Raw genomic sequence first — 15,422 nt, forward strand, 5'->3', positions numbered from 1 at the left:
GTTTCTTGAATTTTTGGATTCCCTAGACCCCCTAAACCAAAACTCTAGATCCAGCTCAATCTACCCATTAGATCATGACAAAACTTTAGGGGTCATTCCTTACGCCATCATCTAGGTTTTCCCCATATCACAGGCCAATCCAACCATATGATCTCCTATTCTCCTGATCTGAACTCCCAGCCTGCATCTCTTTGAAACATCCACGTGACAACTGAGAGCTTTTTCTACGTAGATCTGTTTGATACCTAACTTGACACACAGCTTTTCTAGCTCTTAATTATCACACCATCCAAATCGCATAGCCTACAGACGTCCCTGGGACCCTCTTAGAGATCTCTTCCCCCCCCCATAGAGATAACATAACTGAAACTATAAAGACCCTTTTCTTTTGACCTGTCAGGATTGTTCTGATAAGAACATGGCTATCTGGCAGATGGCCCTCTATCAACTGAGTCTACATGACACTGCCTAGGCAACACCAGCAAACAAGGTGAGAGAAATGTGCCTGGAAGGCAAGCGTCATCTTGCAACTAAGCATTGAACTCTATAACATTGACCTTGCTGCAATAATCTGTCTAAAAATTGTTTAGTGACATTTTAGGGATTAACTGCCTTAGGTTTCTGTCTTGTGGGGGTGTATCTGTAATCCTTAGCCAGACTGAGGATTGGGTGTAGATTTGCTTACATCGCATCATTTGTTAAATCTCTTCTTAAGCCAAGACTCCCAGCAAATGTCTTGTTGCTTTCGTCGTACTGAGCCTCTGCCTTGAACTTATTAAGTTTCGTTCCAATACCTGCTGGATCTCCTGTAATTCCTCATATAGCATGTAAATTTTATGGTTGGTGATGTGAGAGTTTTTATCATAGTTTATGGAATTTGGCTATGATAACAAATGATGCGATCCTGGGTTCACTCTCCCTGATTATTGGTCACTCAGAGAGAGACATTAGAGTAAGCTGCACAATGGTCTCCAGTAATTGCAACCAGCAACCATATCAACGTTCTATTCAAAAAACTACAATCACTTGAATTGATGGTAACTTTCAAGCTTAAAGAAATTAGAACTATTCCTGATCATTCAATGTTTTGGAGGTAGGGTTCGAACCTAACTTGACTGCTTCTCTGAACCCAACAGTGATAACTGGCAAGAAAATAGATCAATAAGCATAATTAGCAAATGACAAATAACTCCATATTAAAAGGAAGCCCCTGACAATCTCTTATTCTAACTGCATCAGATAATTTAGATGTAGTTCCCCTTTTATATACTTTTATAGATTTATAGAAATTCTGAATGATAAGTTTTAATTGCTTTCTCTTCATTGCTTTTCAGTGCCCAAAAAGTATAGAAAAGGTGGAGGCAACAACTACCAAGAATATTGAACAAAACTCAAAGAATGTTGCAAAGACTGAAGCAGTCTTGAAGTCAGAAAAAAATGCTTCTGAGGTAATCTATTTGTTGATTTGTGTTTATTTATTTATTCCGAAAAGGGTTATAACACCTTTTATCTTATGCATTGTCAGAAAAAAAAAACTGTTTGGGTGATAATTTCTTATTAATGATCAGTGCAGCCCAAAATAATGTAAAATTGTAAAATTATCTGTCTTTGCAAGTTTTCCCTTCCTTAAGTAGTTTCTGAATGTTAGTTGGCATTGTTCTTAACATGTTTTATAGAGTAGTTATTGTAGGCTGATGTGTTATTTCTACTTAGAAGTTTTTGTATTCACCTAATTCTCATGGATCTTGTTGCTATGTTCCTGGAGGACTTACAGAAAAAAGCTGCTGAAAATGTTAAAAGTACGGAGAAAAAGAAGGTAGCAGAAAGTGTATCAGTTCAGAAGGAAAAGAAAGAAGCAGTTGAGAATGATATAGAAGTTCCTGTTAGTTTACTAAATATTCAGGTTGGCCTAATTGTTAAGGCATGGAAGCATCCATCCGCTGACAGGTGCTTGCTCAGTTGCTTCTTTTTCCTGTTTCTACTGTATTTTCCAACCATTTATTTATTTATTTATTTTGGGGTGGGGGAGGTGGGTTGAAAGAAGATTTTCAACCTACAATCCTGAGTTATGTTGGATTTCCAACAGAGCATGAATTCCACAATCCAGGTGGCTTGAACCATAAATTTCTCATACTAGACCTTGGCATTGAACTGAAAAGGGATACATTCCAGTTCAATCCGGTTCTGAGCAATAAAACCGTGGTTTTTAAAATGAGAACTAAAAGTGTTTAAAAGTTGAGCAAAATTAAAAGTAAAGAGTAGGAAAAATTGGAGAACTGGTGGACATAAAAAGAACTCCCCCTCACTCCTTTAAAAAACTTGATTCTTTCTGATTTTGGTCTCTAGGTGGTTTCTATGTCCAGGCTAAACTGTAAAGAAGCTATGATCTGGTTTTTTAAAACTTATGAGCCATTTACTTTATTCCTAATGAGTAAATAATATCAGCAAGTATAGCTGATTGGAAGGCAAAGATCCATGTACTGAACCCCATTTAGTTTGGAGAGGGCTGAGTAGTTGTTGCATTGTATTTTTTATCAGCAGCATTCAAGAAATATCAATAAAGAAGCCATGTTATTTAAATTAGACTACTTTCTATAAAGGTTTGAGATTTTGTTTTGACTTGAGTTACCGAAATGGTCAAAATTTCAGGAAACATGGTACAATAGTGTACCATGTTTCAGATTATTGTTTTCAGTGTGATGGAGTTTTCACCTGGTATTTGTTGTACAGCTTAATGTTAGGTTAATAAACACAATGACAACGTTATTTTTTTACTAAAACCTAACACAAACTGAGTCTTCTTGATTTGCACTGTTAGGGAATAGTATTCCAATAAAAGGCGCACATAATATAGGTGAAATATGAAGCGGAAGATAGGGGATCAATTTCATACTTGGAAAGACATCTTCTTCTCATGGACATGGAAAGTAGTTGTCTGGATTGAGATTTGCTAGGATGTGTCTAGGTTATATTAAGGGGAAGAGAGGGATTTGGAGAGGGGGAAATATTTCGTGTTAATGTTTGGGCAGCCTATTGGCTGAGGGCAGCAAGGTGCTTTGGGGGTGACTAGCACCATTAAAACCTGTTATTGTTCTTGTTTATCCATTACAGTAATTAAATACTAGTAGTTCTTAGAGTCGATTCATGGGTTCTTAACGTGCACATTTGCACAGCTGTATGCGCACAAAACTAGGTCATGTATTTTCACAAATCTAAACATGGATATACAATAAAATATTGAAACTTTAATTAAGAACAAATATTGTGAATTAATCAAATCTCAATTACAAACTATAAACTACAACTTACAATTACAACCCCTTGAAATTCTTCAAATTTTGCCGGAATTTCACCGGAATACTGAAATTTCAATGGAAATTAATCCACTAACTCAATTTTGTTTCTGTAGGCTTGAGACAACCGATATTTTGCAAAATTTAGTACTGTGCTTTCTACTTAGTTTTCCTATTTGAAATGCATTTTATAATGTGGGTTAGAATAATTACCTTACTGGAGACATGGAGTTTTGGTGCATGAATTCGATAATCCAAAGGTGATTACTGCATTTGTCTTGTGATATATGAGCTTTGAAAAGATTCCTGTCTTTGTTATCCTTTATTTCATTTTCCTTAAAGCTGTTTTTGGGTTGTGGTCAGGCATGAGTCTGTGATATTGCGGTACAAAACTCCCTAGAAACTTACTGGCTGACAAGCATAGTTCTTATGGCATCTAGGCATTAGGATGTCCTGTGGGGATAAAGCTATCTCTACCCTACCCAGCTTTTAAAAGAGCCCCAACTCGCGTGAGTTGAGATCTCTTGAATCGTTCTCACCAAGACAGGAAGGTTTCACCAGGAACTGCTTGCTGCCACTTCATTTCACGTATTCTGCCTGGATCTTCTGCCAGATTTTTTTTCTTTCATTTCACTATGAACTTGTGTAATTCATTAGACTTATTTGAAGTTGAACTAAGAGCGTTATATACGAGTATATGTGGTGCTGATGTTTACAATAGGCAATGTGGCTGTTCCCAAATTGGGATTAAAAAGTGGAAATCACATTTACACTACCTTTTCCATAAATCTGAATCCACCACTATGTTTGAAATTCACTAACAGTCGAGCTTTGAAGAAGAAAAAAAAGTTCTTCAACTCGCAGATGTTTCACTGAGATCTTCAATCAGTCCGCGTTTTTGTAGTGAGCCTCAAGATCGAGTTCTGGAGCTAGGATTAGGACCTTATGCCATTGGTTTTTGTGGTTTATGAGAAATCCCTCTCACGATTTGTGCCTTAGGTTTCTCATCTTTGGTTAATTTTGGTTCTGGTTTTCTGACTTTTGTTTATTCAACTAGCTAACCTATTCGGTTACTATATCTTTACATAAACAAGGATATCACTTTTGTTTGGTTGGTCAGCTTACACGTTACAACTTGGATCTCTTAACTTATTTTGGTACTGTCACTTAGTTTACTAGTTGAGGAGATAGACTTGGGAGACGGTAACATGCGGCAGGTGGTCAGTGGACTTGCAAAGTACTGCAGCCCTGATTCATTAGTGGTAAGAATGATGTTTGACTTGTTGGCCATGAACTTGCATTACGTCATTTCTTATGGAGCTTATCTATGACTTGTTCCTGAAGATACTTGATTTGTCATGCAGAATCGTCGTGTGGTACTGATTTCAAATGTTAAGCCTGGAAAGTTGCGAGATGTAATGTCTGCTGGACTGGTATGTCTCTTGGCATTTCTATCCAATTATGCCTATTTCATAGTGTACTGATATTTCTTTTGGACTCGTCTAGTTTTCTTATGATTGTGTTGTTTGAAGTTGTAGTTGATTAATGATGAATTTTAACATGCGAACAACAGAACTGGGAAAAATCACCACCTTCTTTGCCCTTGATTTAATCCCTCTTAAATGTTCAATCAAACTATGAAGTTTGACGAGCAATATGTTCTATGGTCCTTGATGAAGGATCCAAGCCCTCCGAGACCAAGTGGAAGGCCAAGATAAGCCCCTAGGGTTTCTGTCCAGCAGCATAATTAACTTTTTAATTATAGTTTCCAGTCATAGTTGTCAAGGCGTCACCTAAGTGTCCTGGCCCTTTTTTGGATCAAAGCAACCTAGTGCCGCCTTGTTGCCTTATTTGGTGTCGCCTTGGTCTTCATTGTCCTCTTCCGACTCACCTCACCTTGTCTCTTTGAAAATAATAGCTCTAGCTTTGTTTGTTAGTGGCAGAATTTTAATGATGCCCACTTTGAGGGCATATCGGTAACTCTTTTAATTCAGTTTTTAGTCATAAAGTGGCCCACGTCATGAGGAGATTTGACTACAAAGACCTTAATTGTGGTAGTATTTCTAGTTCCTAGATAAGTCGTTTTATTTTTCAGTTAGAGTCCAGCTGGGGATTTGGACCCCCACCGTATCATGTACAAATAAGTTCGTTTGCTCAAAGGGGATGACACCAATTGATTATATGATTAAAAAAGCTTCTTCATTCAAGTATCCCCTTGTGTTTTGCTGCAGTTACGCTGTTTGTGTTCAATTTGGTTGGTCAAGATCGAAGATTGAAGAAACTTCCAGGGTTCTATGGTGAAATCAAACCTAGATCACTATGGCTGTAAGGACATCCTTCAACATCATCACCTCCATCTAAATCCAGCATCTACCAGGTTTTCATCTGGGTATCTGGTAGCCTACCCCGTCCCCTTTCTCATTCCCTTTAATTTTGGTTTGGAAATCTCTATGCCTGGTTCGAGCACTTCTTTCACCTCATATCAAGAACTCATCCATCTCACCAACCAGCAATCACAATCCCTTCAATTTCCAGCATCCATCTCCCATCATATCTCACACCTTCGATCCAAGTGCAACCCAACACAGCCAATCTTCTACACAAAAGATAGAAAAAATGCACCTAACCAAACCCTAGGTCTATCAATTATTGATTTAGGGATCATCTTTTCCCTCCAAATCTATCGGTGTTAGACTGCTAGTCAAGCTCTGGTGGATGCTACAAGGGCTAATCTGCTGCAGGAGAGACATACCTTCGCCAAAGAAGAGAGTCGAGAAAGAATTGCTGGAGAGTTTCAGTTGCAACCTGCAATTGTTGCTGTGGCTGAAGAAGAAGGTGTCCGATTTTGTCAAACCGTAACATAGTTTGAAAAAAAAACAAAAAAGAGTCACCGGAGAGAGAGAGAGAGAGATAACTTTGCTGGAAAAGAGAATCAAGAAATAATCGCCAGCGAGTTGTCATGCCATTGATTCTTTATGTTTTGTAGATCCCTTTTGTGAACTGATTTGCAAATTGGGTTTTTAGGTTTGTTCTATGTTTTCTTTTCTTAATTTACTATCTTATCCCATGTAGCAGTATCATACAATCAGTGTAATACACCACCAATAATATTGTTTGGATGATAATCTAACGAACAACTCAATCAGAGCCCTTGAAATGCTATTAGTATGTTAATTAAATACAAAAAAACAAAAAGGTAGACGCCTTGGACCGAAGTGCTTGAGGTGATGCTTTAGGGGCTGAGGCAACTGCCTTGTTGACAATGGGCATACCATAAGGCGATTGTCACCTTACACATTGGAAGGGTGCCTGGACGCCTAGGCGACGCCTTAAGAACTATGAGACAATCAGCTTTATATTCAATTAAAGTTTCATCTTGTTCCCATCATTAAGACCACATAAGTTATCTCAAGAAACTTATCCACATTCATCCCATGTGCCCCATTATCCTAAACCCTATAAAGCTATCTAAAACTACTCCGTTTAACCTAATAGTACCAACTATTCCCATCAGAGTAATTTAGCACTTCTTGTGTCATATTCATAGGGTCCTTCTTAGTGGCCACATGGGTCATAGCCGAATTCATTAGTTTGGGCGTGGAAGCAAGGTTTAAAGTATCTCACGATACCATATGATACTAGCCAATACGTATCCCTATTTGACCCAACCGATGCGATACATCTCGATACATCTCTCTATTGATTTACACTAAAATACATTAACCAGAACGATACAATTATCGATACAGGACGATACGGCTCTTAAAATCACCTGACCGATACGATACTCGATACCGATACTTTAACCTTGCCTGGAAGTAGTCCTGCCTTGGAGATCTTGGAAGATTGGCCCTCATTTGACTGAGGCTACATCAGCCCTAGTCCAAATGTGCACTCTGCTGAAGTTCAACAGATTGGTCTATCTTGAGCATAGATTTTTTTTTTTTTTCATATTGTGGGCAGCCTTCTTTTAGAGCTTGGCTTTTTGGATATTTGCCAGTTCTAGGTTTTGGTGATGTAGGCTATAATGTGGTCACTACTTTTTGTTGTACATTTTTTTTTTAAATAGATATAATAACTATATGAGTGTATAAAGTGGAATGTGTCGCTATACTAGGGCGTTCCTCGACAAAAGAAGTGACGCGCTACACTATGGTCTGAGTGTAGTGATGAGTGGGCAAGGGTTAGCTAAGGTGTCCCCATAAGCGAGGTGTCGCATTGGCACCCGGAGGCAGTGATAAATAGGCAAGGGTCCCGCGCCATGGACGACTGCAAGTAAAGAAGCTAGTCCAGAAATGTAGGAATAGATTGGCATCTTAGAACATAAGATCTTTAATAGGTAATAGCTCAAAATTGATAGATGTTATGAGGAAAAGAAGGATTAGTATAGTTTGCATTCAACAGACTAGATGGAAGGGTAAGAAAACTGAAGAGTTGGATGACTTTAAACTTTGGTATACGGAGGATAAAACTAACAAAAATAGATTAGGTTTAATAGTGTATAAAGATTTTAAGAATGATGTGGTGGATGTTAAAAAGAGTAGGTGATAGGATTATTGCTATCAAGCTTGTAATGGAGAAAGAGATTGTAAATTAGTTCATATGCACCTTAAGTAGGATTGGATGAAACTAGTCAAATAAGGAAAGTGAGATTTTTTTTGAGTGGGGGGGGGGGGGGGCACTAATGCGAAATGGAATGAGATGATTACGGTATTAGGAAGGTGGCTAAAGATGTCATAGGTGAATCAAAAGGAAGTTCCATTCTTATAGAGAGAGATGGTGGTGGGATAGTAAGGTTAATGCAGCCATCAGGAATAAGAAAGCTAGTTTTAAAACATGACAAAGGACTAAGGATGTTGAGGATCTTCAAAAGTATAGGTAGGCTAGAAATGAAGCTAAGAAAGCTGTGGGAAAAGTAAGGGAGAAGAAGTATGAAGAGTTATATAATAAGTTGGGCATTAAGGAAGGGAAAAAAGTCTATTTATAAGATAGCTAAAATAAGGGATAGGAAGAGTAGAGATCTTGACCATGTTAGATGTATTAAAAGTGAAGATGGTAAAATATTAGTATGTGATGAGGCCATTAAGAAGATATGAGAAATCTATTTGTCTAGTCTACTAAAGGAGAATACTTCAGGCATTTGTGGTTCGGATGATTACACCATTCACCAAAACACCAATCTTCGAACATATATGCGAAAAATTTTGGTGTGCTCTGAAGTAAAGAAGCCCTAAGGTGGATGAATATAGGCAAGAGACAAGGTCTTGATGAAATCCCAATAGAAGTATGGAAGAGCTTAGGAACCTACTGGCTAGCTTGGTTGACTAAGTTGTTTGATAAGATTACAAGCATAGGAAAAATGCCAGATGAATGGGGAAAAACTTCGTGGTTCCCATTTACAAAAAATGTTGGAGATGATATTCAAAGTTGTAATAACTATAGAGTCATTAAACTGATGAGCCATACTATGAAATTATGGGAATGAGTTATTGAAACCTGTTTGAGATACTTAACCACAACTACAGAGAACTAATTTGAGTTTATGCCAAGAAGATCTACAATGGAGGCTGTTTACCTAATTAGAGACTTATAGAAATGTATAGAGTGTAGGAAAGACCTTTATATGGTATTTATTGACCTAAAAAAAACTTATGTTAGAGTTCCTAGATTGTTAATTTGGCAAGCACTAGAGAAAATAAGTGTTGCCAGTAAATATATGGATATAGTTAAGGATATGTATGATGGTTTAGTGACAAGTGTAAGAATAGTGGGGGACAAAGTAATGAATACAGTTGGGTTACATCGAGGATCAGTTTTAAGCCCATATTTATTTGCACCTATAATGGATGACTTAACCAACGACATTTAAAACGAGGTTCCTTAGTGTATGCTTTTTGTTGATGATATTGTGTTGATAGATGAAACTCAAGTAGGGATTAATACCAAGTTAGAATCATAGAGGAGCTTTGAAATCAAAAGGCTTTAAACGAAGTAGAATGAAGACAGAGTATCTAGTTTGTAACTTTGGTCATGATCGGGCAGACAATGAGGTGGTGAAACTTGATGATAGGGAGATTCCTCTAAGTGATTGTTTTAGGTACATTGGTTCAATCATAAATAAAAAATGTGACATAAAAAATGATATTTATAAAAAAATTAAAATAAGGTGGATGAAGTGGAGAGGTGCATTCATGGTCTTGCGTGATTGGCGTATTGTTTTAAAGCTTAAAGAAAAATTTTTGTAGGACCGTTGTTCGACCAACTATGATGCGAAGTATTGGGTTGTTAAAAAGAATCATGTAGGTAAACTCAGTGTAGCAAAAATGAGGATGCTTAGATACTAGAAAAGATAAGATAAGAAATGATCAGATTAGAGTTGGTCTGGAGTAGCTCCAATAAGTGATAAGCTACAAGAAAGTCGTTTGAGGTGGCATGACCACGCTCAACAGAGGCCTGTAAATGCCATTGTTTGGAGAAGTGATATAATCCGGATTGAAGGAATTAGAACAGTTAAGGGGTAGACCTAACATAACCTTAAGAGAAGTGGTGAAAAATGATATATGCATAGCTTAGCCTTGTATCTAGTATAACCTCAAACAGAGCTGATTGGAAGGCAAGAATCCATGTAGCCGACCCCATTTAGTTGGAATAAGGCTTGTTGTTAATGATGATGAGTGTAGTGGAATTATTCAATGTTTTCATTTAAACTATTGGCAGAGTTGGACATCTCTATTACGATAGAGAAATAAATAATTAAGCATAATCCCACATGGGTAACAATGAACACCAGCACCTCATGATTAGGAGGCCATGATTTTAACCCTTGATGTGACCTAAAAAAAAGAGAGGCATGATTCATGAAGCTGAGTTGATGGTTTGCTTTTCCTTGTCAATAGTAAGCCACTAGATTTCTTGTTTTCTTAAGGATAAATAATTGGGTGGCTTCTGTCATAGAGTTTGTATTGCTATTGAATTAATTTTTTAGATCCAAACACATACGTTGTGAGCCGGTGAAAGGAGCAGCACTGGATTCCAAACAACTAATGGTAGACTCAGTAGTAGATACATTGTATTTGATAAGGCAATTTAGAAGTCCGCGCATTTAGAAATTCCAACAGGTGGTGGGTTAGAGGAGGTAGGGGTAGTCCATGCATTTAGAAAGGCCCAGGTCTTTTGAAGACCCACAGCTCGAGGGTACTTTAGCCCTGACTTGGACCCAGCCAGACCCAACAGGCTTCATATCTGATTGAGCCTCCTGCAAGCATATAGTGAAGGCTGGATTTTGTACTTAACTCTGAAGTTTTACTTGTGAAATGAAGGTGTTGCCTATGCCCCCTTCTGCGCCCTCTACCCTCATCTCTGGTTTCTGCCCTCACCCATCCCCACTCCTGCTCCCACTCCCACCTTGTGCCTCCTCCCTCTCTCAACCCCTATCCCATACTCTGTTCTTCCTCCTCCACTCCTTTATCCTACCCCACCGCTTTTGCACTAGACTTGCTGCCACTCCTGTCCAACATGTGGTTTGAGCACAGATGATGTTTCAATACATGTGGTGTCAGGCCTGTTATTCACCTGTATTTTAGCCGGTGGGGCTTGCGTGGCATCATACGGTACATCACTAATGACAACTGTAATGATATGGTATGCTATCGCAGGCGTGGTGCTCTTTAGGGTTCTATGAATGTTTTGGCTCATAAAAGTGCGATCAATGAACAATGCTTATCCAGGAGGAAAAATGTTTCCTTAACAGCCCTGGCTATTATTGCCATGATGAGTGGCACAAAAACTAGCACCTGTAACTTTCCAGTTGATTCTCCTGGTGGACAGCATGCTTGTGGAGTCTGCTCCTGTGGTGGGTTGATATGGTTCTAACATTAAGGATGTGGAAGGGAGCTCTAGATACTGAATAACAATTACCCAAGTTGAGACATTATTGAGCATCTCAGGTTGGATCTTCCTCTTACGTTTCGTGATTCCAAATAGCCACTAAACTTCTCCATGTCATCCTAATACTATTCAGAAAAGGCTCTAGTTTCAGGGTAACAAGGTGGTTACCCTCACTAGCTTTAATCATTAGGGTGTCGTGGAGTCCAACAAGCTTGAATCTTTTGGGAGGCTGTAATATTACCTTTGGTTGCATGATCAGAAATCTAGACCTTGGTACAGGGAGTTTTTTTTGGGTCAGATTAAAAGCGTGTTTGGTAATGGGTCGAAGAACAGTTTTTGGCAATCAATCGTTCTCAGAGCACGGAAAAACAACCAAAATGTGGTTGACAAATTGGGTCGTCTATCATTTTCAAGAAACAAACCGGTCCAATTTTCATGCTTGAGAAGGCTTTTTGTAAAACAACTTTGACATGTTTCTTCGTTCTCAGAATTAAAAAAACAACTCCAGTTATGAATGAAAGGGATTACAGTATTACACATGATTTAAATTTCCTTTGCACATTATTCAACTCCTTTCCCTTTAAACAAGGGATAATTATTGATGCTCGTACCCCAAACTATAGCTTAATTACTACCTTATGTGATTATTGAAATTACTAATATAACCTTAGACTTTACTTTTAATTTCCAATGCCGCCTATTGTTAAGTTTTGCTAGTTAATTGATAACGTGACATTTTTGTACTTTTCAAAAACTCCAAAATAAACTGGAGATATTTTTTACTATTTATCCATCTCATTAGGATCCAACTCTTTGAAATCCAAAATGATTGGAAAACAAAGGTAAAAAAATTCATATGGTTTTACTATATGAGGGTAATTTCGTCTTTTGGCTTTTTCATTCTAATGAAGGAAAAATGGACATTACACATCCAATGTTAACAGCCTCTTAATACTATTAAAAGTGTGGAGGCAATAGTAGTTTCATAGAGAGCAAGGTTCTATTAGTAATAATGCTACAGTACAAGGGGGCAACAACAATTATCTTTTTCAGATTTTTGTATTTTAAAAATCTTTCTTAATAACATAAGTTACCAAATGCTAATTTGTTCCACAGTCATTCTCAAATATTCTGAACAAATGTTTTACCAAACAGCCAAAACTGTGCTCAGACCACTGTTCCTTGATGAGAATGCTAGAAAACGATAATGGGAAAAAAAAGTTGTTCTTAGAAAAAACCGCTACCAAATGCATACTAAGTCCTTGGCCAGTTGATTGCCTGCTGGCTGTTCGTATGCAAACTGTGACATTTCCTATGGTTGGTTACTTGGATTGTCTGCTTAAGCTAGTCATGTCATTCACTGCATGTTGACCATTTCTTGAAGCCAATAGAGTATCGTCTCTGTGAAGTTTCAATAATGACTAACAATGTATTCTATAAGAGAGTGTTTGGCATCATCTTGTTAGGTCACCTAATATACGTTTTAAATGGCTTTGAGGTGACTGGAGTGATACATAGTATTTCAAGAGAGTACACAAATAAAAACTTAATCCTTTGAAACCGTTAAAGCTTGGTCTTCATCTGAGTTGATGAGGCTTCAATTCAGATTAGGTTCTCGTAGTTATGGAGGACAATTTAATCCAAATATGGAAGCAAAATGATGCTAGTTTTGTCTAGATGGAATTTAGGGGTTGTGGATTGTTTCTGCAGATGAAGGAAAAGTGGTGTGGTCAAGGGAACTAGACAAATTAAAATGGGTTGGGATGATCCCATTGCTGTTGTAAAAGATTTTCTTGAAGGGCAGTTTGAGTGGCTGAAGATGTTTCAGAGAAGAAGAAAAGAGAGGAGATATAAGGGAAGACAACGAAACTCTTAGAAACTTGCATTCTTTATTCAAAGTATCTTCAATTGATGGTGGATGAATTACATAGATATCCACATTCAGAGTTCCTAATTTGACTCATAAAAGAACTCACAATCACCGTGATAGACACAATAGAATAAATAAAATCAAAAGAGAATCTTATCTAGCTACTAAATATTCTCATCTAAGTCAAGCACTCAGTTAATTACTAGTCTCGTGCACTGACATTACCCCCACTTTTTTGGCTAATTTATATTAGGCCCACTACATCAATAATCCCCAAAATAAGAAGCCTATTGCTTTAGGACCCAACCATGGGCTAAAATGAAGTCTTCTGAGGACAAATTGACCCAACTGGACTTTGCTGCATCAGTATGTCTTTTTGTCTACTTCCTGGTTTTACTTAAGTGTTGTCCTAGATTTTGTATATTTGTACGTTGAACCATTCTTTTGAGTTGCTGCAAAGTTGCAAACTTGCAATATCATCTTTCTGTTGCTTAATTTCACCATTTAATTCGCTTATTCTCTCACCACTAGAAACGATGTGTCAAATGTTTTATACGTTTGTGACTGATATCTCCCTTGTTCAGGTGCTGTGTGCTTCTAATCAGGATCATACGGTTGTGGAGCCCTTGCTTCCTCCAGAAGGGGCTAAATATGGTGAACGCATTTCATTTTCAGGGTAAGCATGCAAAGAATGTATAATGGAACAAATGCATTTTATGGTGATAAGGAGTACAAAACTGTTACCTACATATGTCATCTTCAGCAGCTATACTGAAAAGTACAAGTATGTCAATCGATTTTTTGTTGGAAAACCTGTTCTCATCGCATAGAATTTGTTATTTTGAAATATAGCTAGCACTAACTAATCCTATCCGGATCAATTATCACTCCTTTGCTTTGACTGGTAAAAACTTCATCAAAATTCTTATTTAGGTTTCTATATGGTAATTTTATTGGATTACGCTGCTGTTTGGTTTGTTGACTACTCCTTTCCTGGATATCAATTGTAGCTCAAAGTTATTGTATCGTGCATAATCTGTATACACTAACTTACAAATACAGGTGTACCAACCCTCTGCTGTAATAAATACTCTGAACTTTCTACTGTGCCTATTAACATAGTACAATTTTTCTGGCTACAATAGGGGGATATTCAAGTGTAATGTTTTATATTCGTATTTGATCCAATTTTTTTTTTGTCCTTTGGGGGTTGTGCCCTTCAGCAAGTTGGGGCTGACCACAAACCAAATTAAAAAGTTGATTGCTCAACCCTAATGCGACCCAAACTTCGTACCCAAGTTGGCTTTGCTTTCTCAGGCCTAGGCCCAATCTGAGATACCAAAGCAGCAAAGCCACTTCCCTAGCAAAATAGGTTGTCAATTGAGTTCAGCTTAAGCTGACTGGAGTTATTCTTGTGTCCTAGCAAACATTATAAGTTGTCTTCTACTGATTATAGAATTATTTTCCCTGCATGACTGTGTTCTAGCAAACACTGTTAGTTGTTAAATACAGATTAAGAAATTAGTTCACTGAAGTCGTGAATTTTTTGTGCAGGCATGATGGAAAGCCAGAGGATGTTCTAAATCCCAAAAAGAAACAATTGGACAAGATTACACCGGTATATGAATCTTTCATGTTGAGAATCTTTGAAACTAAATTTTATGTTACTCCACATTTCTAAGTCACAGAAAATGGGTTGTAAGCTCTACTTGTTTCTTGGGTGAACAAGTGACGAGGGTTGAACAATTGACACTGCCCTTGGTGTGTCAGTGAGAAGTGTTGGCGGCAGTTGCGCAGCTGGAATGGGCTTTGGTTGCTTGTTGCCAGGTCTTGGTATCAAATCCTATGTACCTCTGTCCTCTTCACTCTGTAGAACCCATCCAGGAATGGTAATGAAAAGGTTTTTTCAATCAAAACCAAGCAACTTTATGACCAATTATAACATGCAAATTTTTAACTTACATAATAATGCCTACCTGAACTGCCAACCTGTCCAGACATTTCTTCTTGCTTGCATATTCTGTCCAATAACTTGTTCAGTTTGTATTTGGAATCATTCATTGAACCTGATTAACCTGCCATCACCACCCTCTCTTTTCTCTATTAGTCAACACAATGCTGTTTTGGGGTGGTCCCAGTTTGACCTTTTGTCTACCCAAGCCTGACCTGACTAGTTTTTCTTGTTACCATTCAAGTAGAAAGTAGGTTTCAAGAGATTGATCACATGGATGTCTGGGATTTGGGTTGGCATGCTTTCCACTTTCCACTTTCCACTTTCCAGAATTTATTTTTTTTGGGTGGTTCATTTAGGTAATTGCTTTCATCCGCATTAATACTGGATGAACTGGTATTGTTCTGTTGTCAAAACCAAT

At 37.8% G+C, this 15,422-nt stretch overlaps 1 protein-coding gene across 2 annotated transcripts in view; it reads left to right on the forward strand.

The window, feature by feature from the left end:
- LOC149022417 (Nucleic acid-binding, OB-fold-like protein) overlaps window positions 1-15,422 on the forward strand; it is a 53,962-nt gene that overhangs the window by 36,970 nt on the left and 1,570 nt on the right. Inside the window, exons 6-11 of one of the 2 annotated variants that reach the window (XM_089150537.1) lie at window positions 1,335-1,448; window positions 1,766-1,947; window positions 4,465-4,555; window positions 4,658-4,726; window positions 13,635-13,726; window positions 14,605-14,668. In XM_089150537.1, the coding sequence (XP_089006663.1) occupies window positions 1,335-1,448; window positions 1,766-1,947; window positions 4,465-4,555; window positions 4,658-4,726; window positions 13,635-13,726; window positions 14,605-14,668 (612 nt within the window). The remainder of the gene's footprint in view (window positions 1-1,334; window positions 1,449-1,765; window positions 1,948-4,464; window positions 4,556-4,657; window positions 4,727-13,634; window positions 13,727-14,604; window positions 14,669-15,422) is intronic. The other variant, XM_089150538.1, reaches the window with a different exon arrangement.

This window comes from Hakea prostrata, chromosome 3 (genome assembly GCF_041222555.1).
Source record: "Hakea prostrata isolate BN-2017 chromosome 3, UWA_Hpros_2, whole genome shotgun sequence".
In the NCBI taxonomy this organism is placed as follows: Eukaryota; Viridiplantae; Streptophyta; class Magnoliopsida; order Proteales; family Proteaceae; genus Hakea; species Hakea prostrata.